Below are 21,122 nucleotides of genomic sequence, written 5' to 3' on the forward strand. Positions count from 1 at the left end.
AAATTATTGGAGTCCAATCGGGTATTAGACCATTCACAGCGCCAAGAACGCCCCTCTACGAAAAAAAGGAAAAATATCCCTTTCTCTCATCCGGTCTTAGTGGGACCTATTAGATTGTTAGCTCTGAATCATGACCAATTTAACACGTGGCAAGTTAAATGCATATCCGTTCCACGTGGCAATGTTACTAAACAAGTAAACAGTCCCCAGCGCACGTTGGAAGCAGGAAATAAACCGCACGGCCACGCCCTCTTTTGGTCTTTCTCCCCCCAAAACTCTTCAACTCTTTATTTATACTCTGCGGATGCAAACAGGTACACGTCTTCTTACAGTCTCACTCACTTCTCCCCCCTCGGAGCAACTCCATTTCTGATTCGTCTTCACTTCTTGATGCTGCCTACTATGTAATTTTATCTTCGCAATTCCATCTCTAAAGTCGTCCAAATCGTTTGATTGCAAATATCTCAGCGTGGAGGCTTTCCAGCTCCGTGGGATCGGCAGTCGAAGCCAGAAATCGGCTTTCTTCAATGACGATGATAGGGTTGAGGTCCATAGTGACAAGTTGCAGAGCAGTTGTTTTGCCGCGTTTTGGTGGGCCGGAAGTTCTTGAAGTCCGTCCGAAGGTCGAGGTTCCTGATTTGAAGCCTCACGAAGTACTCGTTCGTGCTCGAGCTGTCTCGATCAATCCACTTGATACACGAGTGAGTTCTCCATCATATTTCTTTGGTCCATACTGTTTCCTGCTGTGTTTTTTTTTTCTTAGTTTGGAATTGGTGATCACCACGAAGGGTTGTTAGATTTTGAAGGATTTTCTACTCTGATATTGTTAATGTTCAGAGGATATTCTTTCGAGGTCAATTAATTTAGAACAGATTATGTTCTGATCCATATGAAGAAAATAGTTCGATAATGTAATTGCTCGAAAAAAAATAGTGTGAAGCGCAAAGTTGCCACATCAATTTGGCCTATTTTAGTAGAAAGTCATAATTTAGTTGGCTACTCTAGGATATTTAGACAGAGAATATATGGAGATTATGGGAGTACGGTGTTAAAGTGCAAATAGTGGTTCTGAAAAGAAATTATGACGTATGTGTTCATTAACGTAAGAATCTTGTCTGGTTCTTCATACTATGTTAGCATGAGCTTTGGAATAGTTGCATTTCGGTTAGATGTATATGCAAATTGATGTTCCGAATTTGTATCATTGGGCCAAGGAGTGAAATCTTGCTGTAATCAACTGTCTCTCTTGCTCCAAATTGCCTAATGGACAATGCGTTGAGACAATCTGTTTAGTTTAGCTACTTTGAAAATTGATTGGAAAAATAGAAAAGTTCTACTTACTGGAACATTTCTGTGCATAATATTCTGTGAAGGATAGGAAACACCTGTCACAGAGGATCCATGGATATGCATTAATGTTGGAACTCCTATGTGGATCAAAGATCTAATTCCCAACTTCCTTTTTGTCATTGTTTAACACTATAATTATGGTAATGAGATAAATTTCTGTATATACTGTTTATAAAAAAAAAAAAAAAATCTGCATATACTCAATGGTACATCTTTAAAATTCCTTAGATGCGATCTGGCTATGGTCGTTCCATTTTTGAACCACTTCTGCCTCTGATATTGGGACGCGATATTAGCGGTGAAGTTGCAGCTATTGGAAGTTCAGTTCAATCGTTGAGTGTTGGACAAGAAGTTTTTGGTGCGCTGCACCCAACTGCTGTGAGGGGCACTTATACTGACTATGCAATTCTGTCAGAAGATGAGCTTACACTAAAGCCACCTTCAGTTACACATGTGGTAAGTCCTCATATATGGAATTTGTGCTTCATTTATTGGAGAAGTTTTTACTTTTATTTAGTTTTAACAATGGATAGACCCATAATACTCTAGCATATATAATTGCATAATTTTCTTTTTTTTCATGGATAAAAAGATATGCAGTTATATAATTTTCTTTCTCATTCTTATGAATTGTTTTGTTTCGTTTAGATTTACTTGCTCATACATATTTTTAGATATATAATCCCTGAAATTTTCAGTTGCTGCAAGCAAAAGTAATTAAGAAAAATGCGTAGATACTGTTTCCTGTAAACAAATTTATGAAGAGAATTGTCTCTTTTAGAAAGACTTACTCCTTTATAGAAGTTTCATGGGTAGTGATCTGAAGAGTCTGTAGTATTTGGATAGTCAGCAAGTAGAAATGACATTTTCTTCTGTTTTCATATGATTTCCTTTGATATAGTTTGTTGACCATGGGATATCATTTTGCCAAATTTTTCTGTGATAATGTAGGAGGCAAGCGCTATTCCTTTCGCTGCATTGACTGCCTGGCGTGCTCTAAGGAGTACTGCTAGGATTACTGACGGGTATGTTTAAATGCATGTTTCAAGGTTTTTAGCTTTCTGTTCTGATAAGAGCCTAACCAGGTAGTTGCATGACCAAAAGGTAGAAGCATTTCTTTTTGTCTTTTAATTTAAATTTATGGTCAGCTTTTTGTCAAGTGTGGTACCTACACATGTTTTAACCAAAATGAAAGATCTTGGTTGAGATCGAACTGTAGCTTTGACATGAAGAAATCATTTTAACCAATTCGGAATGGTGGTAGTACTATTGACTTCGGTTTTCTTAATCTATTTACTTTTTTCATGGAATAACATTCTTCACTAAGCCATACAAAGGATGATATCTGCTTGGTTATTTGCAACCCTCTTATGTGTTTTTCTTGTTAGACACCTCTAATTCCAAATCTTGATATTGCCACACCATCAATTCTTTATTTTATGCTTTACTTGAGACCCATCTTGTAATGCATAAGAATCTGTCCTTCTAATCCGTGTCCTTCACTTTATTCTCTAGTCTTTTTTTTTTTTTTTTTGAGAACGGGTAAAGTATAATGTCATTAAATGGAAATGAGATAAGCATGTACAGCTTACAAACACTCCCTGTGCAGTATATTTCCCAGCCCTGTTTTAAAAAAAGATTATCATATACAAAAAAGAGTTATAATTTCTATCCTTAACCAACTTGTTACAGAGAGCCAAGAACACATTTTGCCCACAATTTTCTGAAAAGCTGAATCAGTAGAGCTACTTTTATTATTGAATATTCTTGTGTTTCTTCCTTGCCAAGTGCACCAAAAGGTTACTGCTGAAGCCATGTTCCATGCCAATTTTCTCCTCTTGGATAGTTCTCCTATACTCCAGCCTTGCGTAAACTTCATTACTGATTTTGGACAGCAACTTTTCACCTCAAACAACTTCTGAATTTTGGACCAGACCTCAGAAGAAAATCTACAATGTTTTTTTTTTCTCCTACAGCGGATGATTCACAAATTCCTCTTGTTGTTCACATAGGACACAATTTGTGGAGCCAATTGCATACCCTTCCTTACCAAGTTATCCCTAGTAAGGATTCTATTTAGGTATGCAGTCCAAACAAAAAAAGCTACCCTTGTAGGCACATTCTTGCACCAAACAATCTTGACTGGGATTCCCTGCTTCTCTGACCTGGAAATGAAATCATAGAAGGATTTAACTGAATTTTTTTTCCAGATTCATCCCACTCACACATTCTCTTATCATTCCTTCTGATGTCCACTTGGGTGTTGTACAGCTTCTGCAACATTTCCACCATTACCTCTACTTCCTAGTTGTTCAGATTTCTTCTAAACTGGGGGAACCCACACCGCATTTCCATTTTGCACCTGCATATTTTCTGCCACAGTGGCTTCTTTGTTTGCTGCCACCTTATAAAGGGCGGCATAGATCTCCTCCAGAGGTCTGTTTTCACACCAGAATTTTACCCTGAGTTCATCCCTAACTTTGAATCTTACTCCTTTAGAGAAAAGATCACAGGCCTTTTCAACTCCTTTTCACATTGCATCCATAGCTTTGATTTGATACTCGCAGTTCCCTTCTTGGGTTTCTAAAACCATACTTTGCTGCCACTGCCCTTCTCCACAGCCCCCCTCCGACTGTTACCAAATTTCCAATAACATTTACCCAAAAGGGCAATATTGATATTTCTCACCCTGCAGATGCCTAGACCTCCTTGCTGTTTAGTTTTACACACCTTATTCCTGCTAACCAGGTTGTATTTTTTCTTCTCCTCTTTCCATTCTCTCCAAAAAAACTCTCATTTTGATTTCTCTATGCTCTTTATTTTCTGTTGGCAATGTTGGCAACATTTATCTGTTGTAAATGGTTTTTCCTCACCCTGCACATACCTAGACCTCCTTGCTGTTTGGTTTTACACACCTTATTCCTGCTAACCAGGTTGTATTTTTTCTTCTCCTTTTTCCACTCTCTCCAATAAAATCTTTCATTTTGATTTCTCTATGCTCTTTATTTTCTGTTGGCAATGTTGGCAACATTTATCTGTTGTAAATGGTTTTTCCTCACCCTGCACATACCTAGACCTCCTTGCTGTTTGGTTTTACACACCTTATTCCTGCTAACCAGGTTGTATTTTTTCTTCTCCTCTTTCCACTCTCCAATAAAATCTCTCATTTTGATTTCTCTATGCTCTTTATTTTCTGTTGGCAATGTTGGCAACATTTATCTGTTGTAAATGGTTTTTCCTCACCCTGCACATACCTAGACCTCCTTGCTGTTTGGTTTTACACACCTTATTCCTGCTAACCAGGTTGTATTTTTCTTCTCCTCTTTCCACTCTCTCCAATAAAATCTCTCATTTTGATTTCTCTATGCTCTTTATTTTCTGTTGGCAATGTTGGCAACATTTATCTGTTGTAAATGGTTTTTCATCCTCACAGTTCTTTTTTATTCCTTTGGTTTCTTTTCTTACCTAATAGGGGCATTTTTATCAATATTATGCTTTCTTATATTCTTTCTTTTATTTTTCTTCTCATCTTGAATAAATAGGCATTTATCACCTTCCACTCTCCCCTCCCCACAAAGAAAAGAACAATTCCCCAGGGACCTCTTTAATAGTGAAATTCTACATGCCTAACCCTGATGCTGCTGTTTCATAAGAATGCCCTCTAATAATGTGGTTAGCATGGCTATGGTCCCAATATTCTTTCCCCATGCAATCCACAAGCCATTAAACTTTGCTCATCTCTTAGTGGAGCACTTAGGTTACATACTAATTTTCTATGTACATATGCTGGACATTGCTTTCTTTTAATTAACTTGCTTAGGTGATATGGTTTGGGTGTTTGGATTTTATCCCTTTGTATATACAACATTCTTTTTTATCTAAATGAATAAATTTAAAAGTTACTAATCAGAAAAAAAATGCTTAGCTGTCTTTTGTAACGGATTTTTCTGCAAATTACTCTTTTGTATTGTGATCAGCACTTTACTTCGGAAACTTCTTTGCATATTCCTTGATATTTTCTCTATGTCATCTCCGCAGACAAAGGCTGTTGGTATTGGGTGGAGGCGGTGCAGTAGGTCTAGCTGCAATTCAGCTTTCAGTCTCTATAGGTTGTGATGTGGCAACGACATGTGGGGGTCAAAGTATAGAGCGAGTCCTGGCAGCTGGTGCTGAGCAAGCTGTGGATTATACTGCAGAGGTTATCATATAGTGAATATGTGCCTGATTTCTTTTGCTTTTGTCTGTTTTGTCTTGGACAGCTAATCAATGTTACAGTAGACCTTAAATGCCTTTATATTTTTCTGAACTAATATACTATGTTGTTTCCAGGATGTTGAATTGGCAATAAAAGGAAAATTTGATGCTGTTTTAGACACTATAGGTGTGCCAGAAACAGAAAGAATAGGCATCAACCTTTTAAGGAAAGGTGGATACTACATGACTCTACAGGTAGGATAGAGGTATTTTATTGATTTTTATCTCAGGATAAGCTCTCAAATACTTGTTTTCTGAATTCTGTCATTGGGCATTTAATATTTTATTCATTTCTTTATAGGGAGAGGCAGCATCTCTTGCTGATAGGTATGGGTTAGCAATTGGACTTCCTGCAGCAACAACTATTTTATTGAAGAAACAATTTCAATATCGTTACTCCCATGGAATAGGTATTGAACTTCAAAAATTTTCTTTCAAATTCCAGAGCTTATCATACTTAATCTGCATATTCCGTAGAGTAGAGACTGAATATTTTCATTAGCTAGATGCAACTTACCTTATCTATAAAGATCTTTTTCATCTACCTGTGAACCTAAATAATCTCAATGAAGTGCATTTACTACGCGGCATCCAGTTGCAAAATCTGAAAATACATGTATATGTAAATCTTTCTTGATTAATAAAAGTTATATCACCAAATCTAAATTCTAATAGAAATAAAATATTTTGGAAAGCAAATTAGCTTAATTGGTTAGAGCATTATGTGGTAGGTTAATACTGCTTAGACTAAAAGAAAAATTCTATAAAACAGTGTAAGGCCAGCATTTTTTTTTTTTGAGAAAAAAAGTAAGGTATTGTATTAATATGAATATAACTGTAGAACATAACAACTATCAGTCCACAGAACGCTCCATGTACAGCCAGTAACTATACAGAAAAGGCACAAAAAAAAAAAAAAACTAGTCTCTCCGGAATAGATACAAGAGACAGAACTGTCATTCAATTGCTCTTGGCTGATCAGAAAAGCCACAAAAAGCCATGATCAAAATACTGATGATGAGGGATATGCTTAAAATAATCCTTGGCCGACAGCCAAGAATGCAGAGTAGCCATTGCCCGAACCACCAAACCATCTAAGGAGCAGAACTGTCATTCAAAAATCCTACTATTTCTTTCTTTCCACAGGACCCAACACACCACATGAGGGATCACACACCACAGCACCTTACCCATGTTGCTTAAGCCCGACAACTTCCAAGAGAAAAGCAAGTTAAATAGAGATCTGGGTAAGCACCACCTGACATTTAACAGGGAGCAGAAGTGGCTGAACAGCAAATGAGCAGCCTTACAATGAATAAATAAGTGATCCACAGATTCAGCTTCCTCATTGCACATCACACAGCTTAGGGAGGCCAGCACCAAACCCTTCCTGTTCAACTGATCCTTGGAAAGACATTTACCATGAACTGCTGTCCAGGCCAAGAAGGAGACTTTAGTAGGAATATGAGGGAGCCAAGTCTCTTTCCATGGAAAGGCCCGAGACTCACCAGCACTCAGCTTCAAATAAAAGGACTTCACCGAGAAAATCCCAGTGGAGCAGAGTGTTGGCTAGTCAAGAAGCAACATGTCCAGAAAACGAGTGTAGCAGAAATGCGTAAGCTGAGATGGATGAGTGGAAAAAAATAGAAAGGGTAGGATCAGAAATGAAACCATTGATTGGAACTTAGGACTTAGGAGTAGTTCAAATAGGAGATAAAATAAGAGAAAGTAGACTAAGATTTTTATTTTTATTTTTATTTTTTTAAGAAAGGTAAGGTAATATGTTGTATTTTCAGTATACTGTAAAAGCTCAGGTTACAATGTGCATTATATATGCAACATTTATAAAAAAAAAAGTGTATCATATAAGCAACATGTACAGCCAAAAACTATACATCAGATGTCAGTGGAATCCTCAAACAATGAGCTTTCCAACCCAAATAACATGCTATAAAAGCCAAGGTCCTTCTGTCAACTTATCTGACTAGCCAAATAAAATAAGGTATTGTGATAAAAAAACTGATTGTGCGGAATTCTCTTTGGCTAATAACTAGGAATGAAGAGATGCCATTGCCTGCTGGACCACCTTATCTACTCCCCAACTTTACCCTTCAAAATCCTTCTATTCCTCTCCTTTCACAACACCCAACATAGTACATGAGGCACTGAACTCCACAATAGCTTCCCTTTCTGATTTAAACCCACCAACTTCCAGGACTGCACCAGCTCAAACATGCTCCTTGGCTGACACCAGCTAACATTCAGCAGCCTGCAAAAATGATTATATAAGACTGACTACTTTACAGTGCACAAAAAGGTGACCAATTGACCCTGCCTCCTGACCACACATAACAGAGTCCAAAGAATCCGGCAACATCCCCTCCTCACTAACTGTTCATAGCAGACCACATAAAGAAATTGATCTTGGATGGGATATGCGGAAGCCAAATCTCCTTCCAAGGAAAATCCCAAGGGAAAGAGGTTGCTTTGTTCACATAAAGAGATTTGACAGAGAACTTAATCTCTCTGAACCACCTCCGCACTCTTTCATCTTGCCAGTCCTGAGAAGCTTTGTAGCTTTGAAGTTGTGGAAGCAAACAAATTAGGTCTGAAGTCTCCCAGTCATTAAGCTGTCACTTGAAAGTTGGACTCCAAATTCCTTCCTTTCCAATCCAATCTATCTGCTTGGCAACCAAAGCATTTTATTCTCTGCTAACAGAAATAGGGAGGGATACTCCTCCATCAAACCATTATTACTGCACCAGGGATCTTGCCAAAAATGTGTCCTTCTTCCATCCCCAACCTTTAGCTTAACCCCCTGGATAAAACTTGAGAAAGCTTTCTTGATTCCTTTCCAGACTGAACAACCAAAAGAAGAGATGCTGTTGCCCAGGTCCCAACCATTGCTTCTTAAACCAAATTTCTCCACAATTAATTTTCTCCATAAGTTCTGAGGCTGAGCATTATATAGCCAGAGTCACCTCCCCAGAAGAGCTTTATTCATCTACCTCAAATTTCTGACGCCTAGCCCACCTGCAGCCAAGGGCTTACACACAGAATTTCAATTGACTTGGTGGATTTTCTGCTCACCTTCCTTGCTGCACCACAGGAAGCCCCTTTCCAGTTTCTCAAACCTTTGAGCCACTTGAGCTGGGGTTGGAAATAAGGAGAGTGAATGGGATGATTTGCCAAGGAACTTTTCAGCAATGTTACCTTAGCACCTTTAGATAAGTATTTTGATTTCCAGCAGTCTAGCCTGCTAACCTCTTTTCTAATCTTTCCACCACCAGCTCCCAAATAGACTTAGTATACATTCGGCCCCAATAAGTAGACCCAGATAATTTATGGGGAGCTTACCCACTTTTCTACCCAACTCAGAAGCAAGCTCTAGAATATTTGAACTTCACCTACAGTGAAAATTTCACTTCAATGGAAATTAACATGCAGGCCAGACACCACTTCAAACCATGCCAGAATCAACTGAAGGTGAAACAGCTGCTCCCTTTTGGCTTGCAGAAAAAAACCGTGTATCATCAGCATACTGAAGTAAAGCCACCTCAGTGCGCCCATGACAGACTCTGAAACCTTCCAGGAATCCCCCCTCCATGGTCCTGCTTGTCATTTTTGCCAGTCACGACACATAAAAATAACAGTGGAGAAAGTAGACTAAGATTGTTTGGTCATGTGCATAAAGACCATCAACAACACCTGTAAGAAAAAGTGATATGTTGCAAGTTGAAGGGGCTGGAAGGATTATAATTTACTTGCATGCTAAAAGAGGTCAAGCCCATCAATAATGATGACTTAATTATTTAGTATGGTGATCAGTGAAACAATTAGATAAAAATGAAGCTATATAAGAGGGCTCCAAATGGTGGGAAAAAAAATGGACATTTCTATTGAAAGAAAAGAAAATTGAGAATAGCAGAAATACGGCATCAATGCTACTACTCTCTTTGTTAAACATAAAACAATTTTATTGCTCTTAGAAATCTGTCATCAATTGCTTTTGCTTGTAGTCATATCCATTTGCAATCAAAGTGTTAATATAAATGCTTTATAGTTCTAAGTTTCCTTGATAGCATGAGGCAAATTATTAATGAGCAAGTATATGGCTTGATTACAGGATTGAGAATTACTTTTCTTTTATTTGCAAGTTAAGCTTAGTAAGAAAGTCCTTTTTCTAGATTGAGTTGGGACTGGTTAACTCTAAATTGGAAAAGGTAGTTATGCTTCTAACATTAAAATGCAGAAGCTACCGACTTACCTTGGTCTTGTCATTAAACCCTCCTGGAAGGAGACCTTGTCTTGCAGCTGGAGAATTTCATGTGTTGGTGACAACTGAAAAGTCACAACACGGGGGTGGGGGTTAAGAAAGCCCTTTTCTGGTGTTGTTTCTGATTTTGGAAAAAAGAAGACTTAAAAATAGTCCGGGTTTGTAGGGACAGAGCCCAAACACCCTAATATTGAAATAGATTGAGAAATTGAAGATGTAGCCAATTCAGCCATATGATTCTTCACATGGCTAAATAGAAGGGTTGTAAGAAATAGGGATCACTTACCGGTAAAACATATTCTTTCCTTTAATACCAATTCTGTATAAATATTTGTACTATTACTTTGAGGAGCTCAAGTCTTGATAGCACATAAGCAAACTTTGCTGTGCATTCTCTAGAGGACCTTACCTAGTCATGGTACTTTGCTGGTTTGGGTTATAGATCTTGGTGCACCATGAAAAATTTCTTTTTAGCTGATGATGTGAATGTAAGCTCCCTGATGCTATATTTGAGTCTTGGATATCAACCAGCCCACCTATCAATCAATGCATTTGTTTTAGAGACCCAATGACCATAGTTTGACAACAACTCAGTTTTCTGGAAGGTGGGACATATGATCATGTATTTAACATGGACTTACACATACGGTGAAAGTATGAGATTTTATGCTGCATCCACATTGCCAAATACCCGACTCTTTTTAGATAATTGTAATTGATATAACTAAGCCCTAATCTCTATTTTGATGTTGTAGAGTATTGGTGGACATACATGAGGGCTGATCCTGAAGGATTAGATGAGATCCGTAGGTTATCAGAATCTGGGAAGTTAAAGATACCGGTGGAGAAAACATTTCCTATTACCCAAGTGAGAGAGGCACATAAGGTTAAAGATAAAAGGCTAATTCCTGGTAAGGTTGTGTTGGAAATTGACTGACTGAAGTGACTGCAGGAACCGGACAAAGATGTTATTCATTTGGAGCTGTCAAAGAATTCACGTTCATGCTTTTCAAGGTAACCATTTTGACGTGATGCCACAAACAACTCTACCACAATACAGACTGTTGAAGATTATGTTCTCTTGGGAATATAATTCAAGACAAGTGGTTAGAGTCTCATCTGTATCATTTAGGGAAAAATCTTAAATCTATGATGCGAGAAAAATATGATAGCAGAAAGGCTTTAGATATTTTAATAAGGATTTTTTTTTTTTTTTGTCTTTTTTTGTTCAACTGTAAAATGACATAGTAGTCTTATGTACAACGGAAATGGTGGCACCACACCATTCTTGCATGGATGGATTGATGGAAAACTCGAAAGTCCGAAGTGGCAGTAATCCATAATTTTTGGTGTTGCAGCTGGTGCACAGTTATTTTATTCCTTGGAAGCTCTTCGCCATCGTGTTCTGCAAACGTAAATTTCTACTTAACCCAATAAATGTACGTACCAACTACTACAGTACTTACTGCCTAGTACCTAAACAAGTTGAGCCCAACTACTAACAGCTAATCAGGTCACTTTGTGGTACAGTGGGTACTCTCAGTTGTTAAATTGTCGAACTGGACTGCGATTTAGGTTGAAAGTTTAGAGTTGAGACACCTCTTTCAGAATCGTGATTGTGAGGTCTAGATCTTAAATTACTTCAGTACAGTCGCTTTGCCCTAAAATATGCAATTGCAAATATTGTGATGTTTGCACATTTTAAAGTTCCAAGTGCGACATCTGGAAAGAGGGAAAAGACATGGGAAAAAAGAGCTCCTAGTCTTCTACTACAAACTTGAGACAAATTTGAAATATGTTAACATTGCAACAAAGACCACCGTTAAATGTCTATGGTTGACAGTGGTTCAGCCGTTCAGTTACTTTACATTGCACCCGGGACATTATTGACGTGTATCGATTGATTAGTGCTAGGTCAGCTTTGTATCATTCGTATCGACTAATCAAAAGTTGCGAGCAAGTATTGTATGAAAAAATTTTATCACTACGGCCATGTTTCATGCAAGGTTCAAAGAATCTTTAAGTATCGGCCTATATCGGCTGGTACATATTGTATCGGGCCCTTCCCGATATGCCGCTACAAGGATTGTATTGGGTTAGGGCCTGGTTCAGAGGGTAGCCGGACTTAAATCAGCCCCTCTGAACCAAGATCGAAAAATAAGTAAAAGTTACAAAAAAAGGACCGATACTGAACGATACGCTATCGATATACTTTGAACTTTGTTTTCATGATTTGGTGTTATTCATATCTATCACAGTCTCCCGCATGCTCATCTTAAAAGCTAATTTTCATTGTCAACACTAGAATCTCAGTATTTGCTTAAACTCTTGTTAAACTGACACCGTGATGAGGAAGAGGTGGAAAATCACTCTTTGATTATCTTTCTATGCAGATTTTGCTGATTTATCATCTTCAATAGCATGAGCATGCCTGAAATTTAGAATACCAGAAAGACCTCGTCCCTTGGAAAGGTGATCTAGCTCTTCAAGTTTGCGTCTAAGAAGCTCGATTTCCCTTTCTAGTTCTTCATCTTTTTGCTTCATTGCCTGAAAAGTGAATCAGATGGTCACTAGAATGCTAACATACAGCGAAATGGATTTTCCTCGCTGAGAAAAGGGGTCCAAAATCAATATGAAAAGAAATAAAACAGAATGAACAAGCAAAAGAAGTTCAGCAGTTGCAAATGCACTTTGTTAATTGAAGCCTTGAAGAACAGATTCGGGATTTTTCCTTCTTGCTCTAACAATAGAAGCTCAAACTATTCTATTGAAGGAAAAATGATGGTACAAAGTAAAGCAATGTGCATAATTTAACAATTGACATTTCTACCTCTGACTCTCAGACTGCTAGAGTTCATGATGAAATAGATATAGCTCATTTATTTTCTCCTTTTACAAGGTTCTATCCATTATTTCTTTCTCTAGGCAATTTGGGGCTGGGGGTGATGAAGGCTGGATTTGATCCCAGGTCAGTAAGGAACTACATCCACTAGGTTTATCAGTCTGACCTAGCTCACACCTTCAGGTCCATTAATTAGACGAGTGATTCCACCATACTGTCCTTAAAGAGAGTATTTGCTACAATTTTTTTAAACATTCTAAATTGACTTGTATATCAATGGAAATGATGCTTTTAAGTAGTTTTATTATAAGATAAAGATCTAATCTTTACAATCAAGACTTTCTTAGAAGCTGAGCATTTTAATACATGGATAGGTTCTAATATGCTACTGGATTTAATTTACTTCAATTAAAGTTAGAATGGTATCAACTCCAATTTTAAGCATATATATGCTAAACTAACCTGTCACTCAAGCAAAACAATGGTCCTCTATTAGCTTATTCATTGACACCTGATTACTCAACACACATGACCTCAATTGTTAAGAATTGGGCCCAAATAATAATTGAACTGTATCTGGATCATGCATTTATATCTATCTGAATAGGAAAAGAGCCCATTTGTGCCCATTCTTTCATATCTGACAAATACCCAAAAAAGATTAATTTATTGCTAAATGGGATTAACCACTATTCATGCTTTAGTTACATTAAAAAAAAAAATATACAAGAGCTTGATTGAGTTATGCATTAGCTCTCAATAGCCACATAAAGCTCCAGTGGAAGACTGGTAGGGAGTTGATCTTACCATCTGCCACGTTTCCTCTTGGCTCATATTCATCTTCAAAGAGAACGCAACTTTGCTTTCAAATAAATTTTAGAAAAAAATATTACAGTGAAACAATTATATATTTACTAATTTGAATCTTTTCTTTCATTTTATGTTCAAATTGTTTTCTATTGAGTCATTATATTTTGTGGGTCATGATGCTCAGAATCATCTATACAGAACCTGCATAGTGGAACAACAATCCCAAGACTCACAGTGAGGGGAAATAACAGTGGCCAGTTATAGATTTGCTTGTTAACACCCCTATCCTTAAAGTCCTCTATCAATAAAAGAATGAATTCCATAACTTGTGGCCAGGATTGTCTTGAATATCAGACCAAGTTGTATGCTAAGTCTAAACCTGAACACCTGATGATAATCTCCAAGAAATTTAGCTGGATTGTTAATCTCCTATTTCGCTATTTATCAATTTAAGTTAAAACTCCATTAGTTACCGCACATCCTGGGGTTACCAGAACTGAATTGATTGGAGGGCTCCAGGCCTAGAGTGAACTTGGAACTTGTAACAAGTTTTCAAGAATGAATATGCATGGGTACATGTCATTTTGTAGCTGTTCTATTTTATTGGTTCCTACAACCCTATAGGTGGGGGTTTTTTCATATCTTAATAAAATCTAACTGCTGTCACTGATAAAAAAGAAAAACTTAAGATCTTTCCACCAATTTCAGTTCAACATTCAAAAACTAACTATTTTTACTCATGGAATATTAGTAAATAGGGGTATTTGAGTGGAATTGACACAAAACATTCTTACTTTCTTGAAATTGACTTTATGGCTGGTGGAGAATCAACAATGACAAATTTAAACTGACTTGGAACTACTTATGAATGAAAAGAAAGAAAAATAATACCATCTTGTATTTCTTCAAACTTTCCTTGATCAGTAACTAAATCTTCATTTATTATATACAGAAAATATATGTACAAGGCTTTTGTACAACCCAAGTATAGGCTAAAATGTTCTACCCCCCCTATTTGTAACATACTTTACATTTGAACTCAAAAATAAAGTTGATCCCTGTCCATTCCTTGTATTTCTTCATTTTCAACATAAAGCAGCCAAAAAATACTCAAATTGTACTACAGAATTTTAGGCTTTTTGATAGTTGAATATGCTTTCTAACAACTTAAAAATTAATAAAAAAAATTCAATATCTTAGCACATCATTTAAGCCAAAATAAGAGGTAAAAAATAAAGTGGAAAAGATTGAGCCATTTAGTCTTTCGCTGGCTTGAAATAGCATGTCCTTTCAATAAATAATGGAATATTTGACAATAACACAATATCTTGTTTTCTAGACTGATATAATAGGCTGGGCCATAACTTGACTAGCTGGTTTTCCTCCTACATCAGATGAGATAAGAAAAACATGATTTGGAGAAAATGTTATGTGCAAAAGAATCTAAATATGTTTAAGAGGTGAAAATTTTGAGAGTTAACAACTAAATGATCTCAGTTTAAGAGGCAAGAGGAAAAGGTATTTAAAAGAATCATCAGTGCTACATCCTGGACCTCAGAAAAGTTTGTATATTTAAGCAGCATGGGTCTTGGATTATAATTGAAGAAATGGTTGAAGGAAAGAATAAAAATTATAACATAGATAACTACTGTTTATTTATTCATTTATTTTATATGTTCTGAAGGGTTACACAACGGGGGGTAGACCATCCCCCAACCCAGGTGCAGGCGGGTTTCGATCCCAAGTCTACGCTACGACCAGCAGGAGACCTTACCAACCAGCTGGTTGCAATAACTACTGTTTATGAAGGAACAACTTTGCATAAGTAAATGGTTCACATTGAGTTGGAATAGAAAGGAAAGATGATGATGTGCCACTTTTTTTTTGAAAAATAATTGTATGCATTTCATTGAAAAGAAAACACACTATGCTGCACATAAAGAATGGCAGCAGGTCTTAAGTACATGAAGACTTATCACAATAAAGCCTCGCCAATTTGAAGAGTAAATTATGTAGAATAATCAATAATACTTCATAGTACTAGTTATTCTAAAACTAAAAGAGCTTTATTGTCCAAGATCCTGAAGTCTGATTAAGTAGAACAATTCTTTAAGTAATTAGGTATAAGCCAATTCTTTACAATAAGTGAAATCAGCAGTTCATTCCCTTCAGCATTTTATGAGACTTGTAAAGAAGGCCTTTACATGAAATATGGCAAAGACAGATTGCATCAAAGTATTCTGTGTCATATAGAAGAGGAAAAACTTGAAACATTTAACATTACCTCCAGTTCTTGTCTGCGTAATGCCTCCTTCCTGGCTTCTGATCTAGAACTTCTTTGCACCTCAAAAATCACAGCAGCTCCAGCAACCTGAGGATATAGAAAGGCAGGCAAAAAATTGGAATATCAATCTAGTTTGTAATCATAAATTAGCTTAAATGTCTAAACAAGAAGGATATATCCTAATGCAAGAAAGATTGAAACTGTACTTATGCTTCTGAATACTGCTACTTCCCTGACTGTCCAGAAGGAAAAGGAACATAGAAAATCATAATTGGATGTTTATATCATTTAACAGGTAAAATGAAAAGCATGGGCCCATGATTCACTATATGTGTGCTGATTTATTTATCAGATCATGTCAAATCTGAACATTTGTTTTCAACAGAGACCAAAATAAGTAGTAGTATACTTGGGTAGAAAGTCTACCGTGAACACAAAGAGCTCTCCAAGAAGATCAGAAGCAACTTGAACAGCTTTTTCCTCATTTAGTGGCCGGATCTCAACATCAGTTGCATGACCATATATGCGTCTCTGCATGGTTGTTGTAAACCGATGGTTTGCCTGATTCCAGCAGTAGCAGCATTAATTAGGGAAGGCCATATACTCCTAAACTCAAAGATTAACTTAAAAGACAAGTAGACAACCATCAGCAGCCAAAGGTAAACAATACCAATATTATGTTAAGAGGGCCATAAACAGAATATAGTGCATAAGATAAAAAGAGAAGGCAAAAAGAAACATAACCATATGAGGGTTAAGAAAGGACAAGGAACTGGAACTTGAAAGAGGGATAAAAAACATAAGCATCACCCACTGTAGTAACATCTAATATGCACATAGCACATTACAGAATTCTCTACAAATAACACCAGTGCCATGAAGACAAGTTGCATATAACATAAAAGAGAGGACCTTCATTTCATTCAAGAAAGTAACAGAGTAGGACCATTTTGCTTTTACATGCCTTGACCTTTTTTTGCAAGAAAGTAACAAAGATAACTTTCATTAACAAAAAGAGGGAAGGATATACCACCATTTTGCAATTTGTTGGAATGCTTGTGAAAGATGGGTATCTAATGGAATATTTGTGCCAAGGATCAAAACTTCGATACGTATCAGCCGATGCGTATCATATTGGGGGCTTTCCGATATGCCCCTACAGTGGGTGTTTCAGGTCAGACCATGGTTTAGGGGTAGACGGGCCTTAAACTGACCCCTCTGAACCAGATTGAAAAAAAGACTAAAAAAAATGGAGAAACGAGCCTTGATACAGGCTGATACGACCCTACCGGCATATCAACCTGTTTCGATATTTTGAACCTTGATTTGTGCTTCTTGGACAAATAAGATAATTGTTTTTACATTGAGAAAGCATGATCTTGGCATGCTTTGATATGAAAAGATATTACGAAGAAAATGTAAGCAATATTCTAGTTGAATACAACCAACCAAGGATCAAAATTTTGTCACGTATTGGCCTGTATCAGCCAATACATATCGTATTGGAGCCTTCCCGATACCCCCCTACAGGGGATCTTTCGGGTCAGCGAGTGGTTCAGAGGGTAGACTGGCCTTAAACCGGCCCCTCTGAACCAGTTTCAGAAAAAAAAAAAAAAAAAAAAAAAAAACATAAAAAACAGGTCCAGGTGCATTTTGAACCTTGCAACCAACAAACATGTGACATATGAAACTTTAGTTGAAGATATCATGGATCCAACTTAAAACCCAATGTTTTAAAAGGTATACCTAGGCGGTGAGGCACATTTTAAGGCATATGCCTCACCTGAATCCAGGTGCAGCCCTTTTCAAAAGATGAACCAGGCATGCACCTAGGCAAGCGCTTGGTGTGCCTTGTGCCTTGGCCCAAAGATGTACTTTTTTAATTGTGTTTTTGGTAGAGTGTTATGTGTTTTACACCTTTGTAATGGCTTATCAACTTCTAAATTACCTTTTATTGATGTTTGTAAACTAGTAATGGTCTATTAACTTTATAAAAAAAAAAAAAACACTTTTCAATTTCAAATATCGGAAGCCTTGGTTCTTGGAAATAGAGCTAATATCCAATCCCTAATCCTAAGATAGAATGAACTGCAACTAAAATCTGAAAACCAACCCTTTATACATAAACCAAAATTTAGGTCAGGGCACTGCCCCAGACTCTCACATAGAATTGTTTGGACTTGTTTCAAGGGGCCTTTATGGAGGCAGAAGGTCACAATCTCCTAGGGTGCCAAATGTTTAACATCGTTTTTGTACAGATAAATGTGTAAATGGATAGGCTAGCTGCTACAAGATTTACAGCATTTCAAACATCTACCTTTTTGTACTCATTGGGAGGGAATCATATTTGATGATAATTTTGAAGTTTAAAGAGGGGATAAATTTTATCTTCCACCTTTTTACAGGTCTATACAGACTTGTACATGTTCTGTTGAAGGAGTCTTTCCCTCTATTAATACAAAATACCTTACTTATCAAGAAAAACATCACACTAGCTACTTGAAGTAATGCAACAAGATAAATAAACAAATTGAAAGTTTCACATGCTTGTATTGTTGAGTGCTTGAAAAGCTTTGGCATCTACATATGCTTGCTTTCACTTGTACATTTTCACTTTGAATATGTTTTATATGTTATGCTTATGCATTTTAATTTTTTAATGTGAGCCAATAGTTTTTTTAACATTTAATTTCTTTCAAAATTATGGCTTGCATTTTTATGTGTTACTAATTTTTTAATTTTTTAAAAATTCTGCACCTTGTTACAAAAATGTTTGCACCTTGCCCTGTGCCTCAAGCACTAGAAGGCCCCTTGTGCTTTTTGTGAGCCTTTTGACAATCAAAACCCATCATTTGTTTCTACATTATTATTATTATATCCACATGGGACTTACCTACAAACTTATGGTAAAAGCTACCATGTAAGTACAATAAAACATATTTGATATCTAAAAAGCATATTATTTCTACTTCTCTTTCTTTCTTCATAAATACTACTTTAGGTTCTACATGTTTTTTTTTTTTTTGATAAATTAGGTTCTACAAGTTTCTTTCATAATATTTTTAACCAAGAGGATAATTTAGAATATGCTAAAATCAAGATGACAGGTTTCAAATGTCCAAAAGGGAACACCTATCCCAAGTAACTTGAAACTAGTGACTAGTCAACATCCAGAATAAATATGCATAGGCTTCACCTGACTTTACCTCTCACAAATATTCGACATGGAAACTAATTAATCACACATTGTAGAAAAAAATGGTTGAACTCTTTTTTAACCTTAAATTTCCATTAAAAGAAAGCATCTGAAGGAAGAATTGTTTAACTCTTTACAGGGGGGTGTGTGTGTGTGTGTGTGTGTGTGTGCACGCACTTACATGCTTCACATTAGCATATGTTAATGAAAAACTAGGGATTTCAATATGGAACCACATATTTGGATTTTGGCAATTAACTTCTGTTATTCATATAAAGTACATATTTGAATACCCCAGAAATTGCTTCAACCTCAGGATTTTTATAGGCACTAAAAACGAAAGTAAAGGATAGGTTTTCTTAAACAGATATTCAACCATTCTGCAACAAGTAGTCCTGCAAGAACAGCTTTCGTTCAATGGTTCTCTTGCACAATTTCAGCTCTTTGATATCTCTCATTTTCTTTCTAATAATTTTATCTCAACATGGTATTACATAAAGCGTTAACTTATAGTTCAATCTCATTATTGAACACCCAAGATATAAGTAAATGTAAATGGAAGCTATAGAACCACATTCAAGGAAATGAAATTTCATATGAACAAAATGAAATGTAACATTAGTAAAACATGATTTGATGACGCATGAGTTCAGATTCTTGATGAATCCATATAAAATTACACAAACTCACTCAAACCCATCTAAATTTAATTGATTTAATTGATCTAGGACTAACAAGCTATTGCTTCAGGACCGTTCATCGATGTTAGTAATAAGCACAAGGAAAGGTCCAATTGTTAATTCGTCAAGAACAAAAATGGGCATCTGAAGTGGACCAAATCACGAAATGGAATTGATAATGAAATAAAGACCCAACTCCGTAGAAGCTGACACAAAACAAGAAGCAACATTCGAATATAGTGCGATCAAACAAGCACAATGGAAAAAAAAAAAGAAGAAGAATAGATAAGGAAATCAAAGCGAACCTGTGCAATGTTAATGATGAACTGTCGGAACCTTGGGTGCAACCCGGCCTCCTTCTTGAGTCTTGCGGCAACGGGTTTACAGGCTGTCTTCAAGGCTAGCGTGCCGAGCTTCACAACAGGGAGAATCATATCTCCTATCTCTTAATTCTTTATTTCTGATTGCGGGATTTGAATTAAATGCTCACAACTTGTTCGGTAATTGGAGTGTATGAGATGGGCGACAAGTTAAATAAACGAGAAGAGAAGGAGCGACGGTTGTTGGCGGATTTCAGATTCTGGAGACGATTCACTTGACGAGGAAGGCTGGTGCGCATGAGCAGAAAGCAATAATTCGTCGCGATGGCTTGGCCTTTTGGAGGTTTCGCCTCCGCGAAACTTTGCACTGTCCATGTGGCATTAATTAATAATAAAAAAGATGGGAAATGGTAAGGGATTGGGATTGGTTGAGCATCTTCCTCTTGGGCTATTCAGTTTCAGTATTCAAACAGCATCAAATGCAACATAGGACAGCAGGAAGGTGCCACACCGAGAAAAGGACTTCCGGGTGCCGTAGAGTGGGAGATCGAATCAGCAGTTGCCACACGCCACCGCCATTATCGACTCAGCTCTGCGCTTAACAGTCTGTACGAGCTTGGTTAGGGGCTTAGGGTATGTTGGCTTTTGCTGCTCCATGTCCATATGGTCGTGAGAATTTTTAGGGTAAATTATAGGTAGGTACTTGTAATTTGGGGTATTATCACTTTAGTGTCAAGAATTTTCGAATATGCCATTTTAGTATTGCACTTTCGGGGTAATCTAACTTTATAAAATTATAACTAGAGCTTTCAAATGCAACCCCACTATACTAACACTTTAGTGGGAGATAAAATTACGAAAATGCTCATATTTTGATTCTCTTTATTCACTATTCATCATCTTCTACCTTCTACCTTTCAAATTTTTTATGCAAATCAACGACGACAAGTAAGTTCACCCAGATCTATTTAGTCTCACTTTCAAATGCTTAATTTGTAGCTGCTTGTTTGTGTAAGAAGTCCAAAGGTAAAAATTATAAAAAAAAAAAAAAAAATGAATTTCAAGTTTGTAAGACTACTCCCAACTTATAGGTACCTTTTTGCAATTTAC

The 21,122-nt window shown here is 36.8% G+C and overlaps 2 protein-coding genes across 3 annotated transcripts; one reads left to right on the top strand and one right to left on the bottom strand.

Moving 5' to 3' along the window:
* Positions 1-266: 266 nt before the first annotated feature.
* Positions 267-11,257, top strand: LOC104613190 (GroES-like zinc-binding alcohol dehydrogenase family protein). 2 transcript variants are annotated; one of them, XM_010280915.3, is made up of 8 exons: positions 267-701; positions 1,579-1,806; positions 2,302-2,375; positions 5,389-5,548; positions 5,680-5,799; positions 5,906-6,014; positions 10,636-10,748; positions 10,833-11,257. In XM_010280915.3, exons 1-8 carry the CDS (start codon positions 528-530, stop codon positions 10,896-10,898), a joined length of 1,044 nt encoding a protein of 347 aa, XP_010279217.1. In that variant the 5' UTR covers positions 267-527; the 3' UTR covers positions 10,899-11,257. The 2 variants fall into 2 exon arrangements, with proteins under 2 accessions (XP_010279217.1, XP_010279216.1); XM_010280914.3 differs by having other exon boundaries at positions 10,636-10,959.
* Positions 11,258-12,089: 832 nt separating this feature from the next.
* Positions 12,090-20,675, bottom strand: LOC104613192 (OPA3-like protein). Its single transcript, XM_010280916.3, has 4 exons — positions 19,998-20,675; positions 16,243-16,377; positions 15,817-15,903; positions 12,090-12,427 (listed from the first exon to the last, which is right to left on the bottom strand). Exons 1-4 carry the CDS (start codon positions 20,124-20,126, stop codon positions 12,266-12,268), a joined length of 513 nt encoding a protein of 170 aa, XP_010279218.1. The 5' UTR covers positions 20,127-20,675; the 3' UTR covers positions 12,090-12,265.
* Positions 20,676-21,122: the final 447 nt, after the last annotated feature.

Source organism: Nelumbo nucifera, chromosome 1 (genome assembly GCF_055504915.1).
Source record: "Nelumbo nucifera cultivar China Antique chromosome 1, China Antique-T2T, whole genome shotgun sequence".
In the NCBI taxonomy this organism is placed as follows: domain Eukaryota; kingdom Viridiplantae; phylum Streptophyta; class Magnoliopsida; order Proteales; family Nelumbonaceae; genus Nelumbo; species Nelumbo nucifera.

What these genes read in the sequence shown, in the direction of transcription:
- LOC104613190 (XM_010280914.3), top strand. Translation starts at nt 528, where the DNA reads ATGACGATGATAGGGTTGAGGTCCATAGTGACAAGTTGCAGAGCAGTT. An exon ending in ACTGCTAGGATTACTGACGG is followed by an intron (nt 2,376 to 5,388) that starts GTATGTTTAAAT and finishes TCATCTCCGCAG; the next exon opens with ACAAAGGCTGTTGGTATTGG. An exon ending in GATACTACATGACTCTACAG is followed by an intron (nt 5,800 to 5,905) that starts GTAGGATAGAGG and finishes ATTTCTTTATAG; the next exon opens with GGAGAGGCAGCATCTCTTGC.
- LOC104613192 (XM_010280916.3), bottom strand. Translation starts at nt 20,126, where the DNA reads ATGATTCTCCCTGTTGTGAAGCTCGGCACGCTAGCCTTGAAGACAGCC. An exon ending in TCATCATTAACATTGCACAG is followed by an intron (nt 16,378 to 19,997) that starts GTTCGCTTTGAT and finishes TGCTGGAATCAG; the next exon opens with GCAAACCATCGGTTTACAAC. An exon ending in GAGAGCTCTTTGTGTTCACG is followed by an intron (nt 15,904 to 16,242) that starts GTAGACTTTCTA and finishes CTATATCCTCAG; the next exon opens with GTTGCTGGAGCTGCTGTGAT.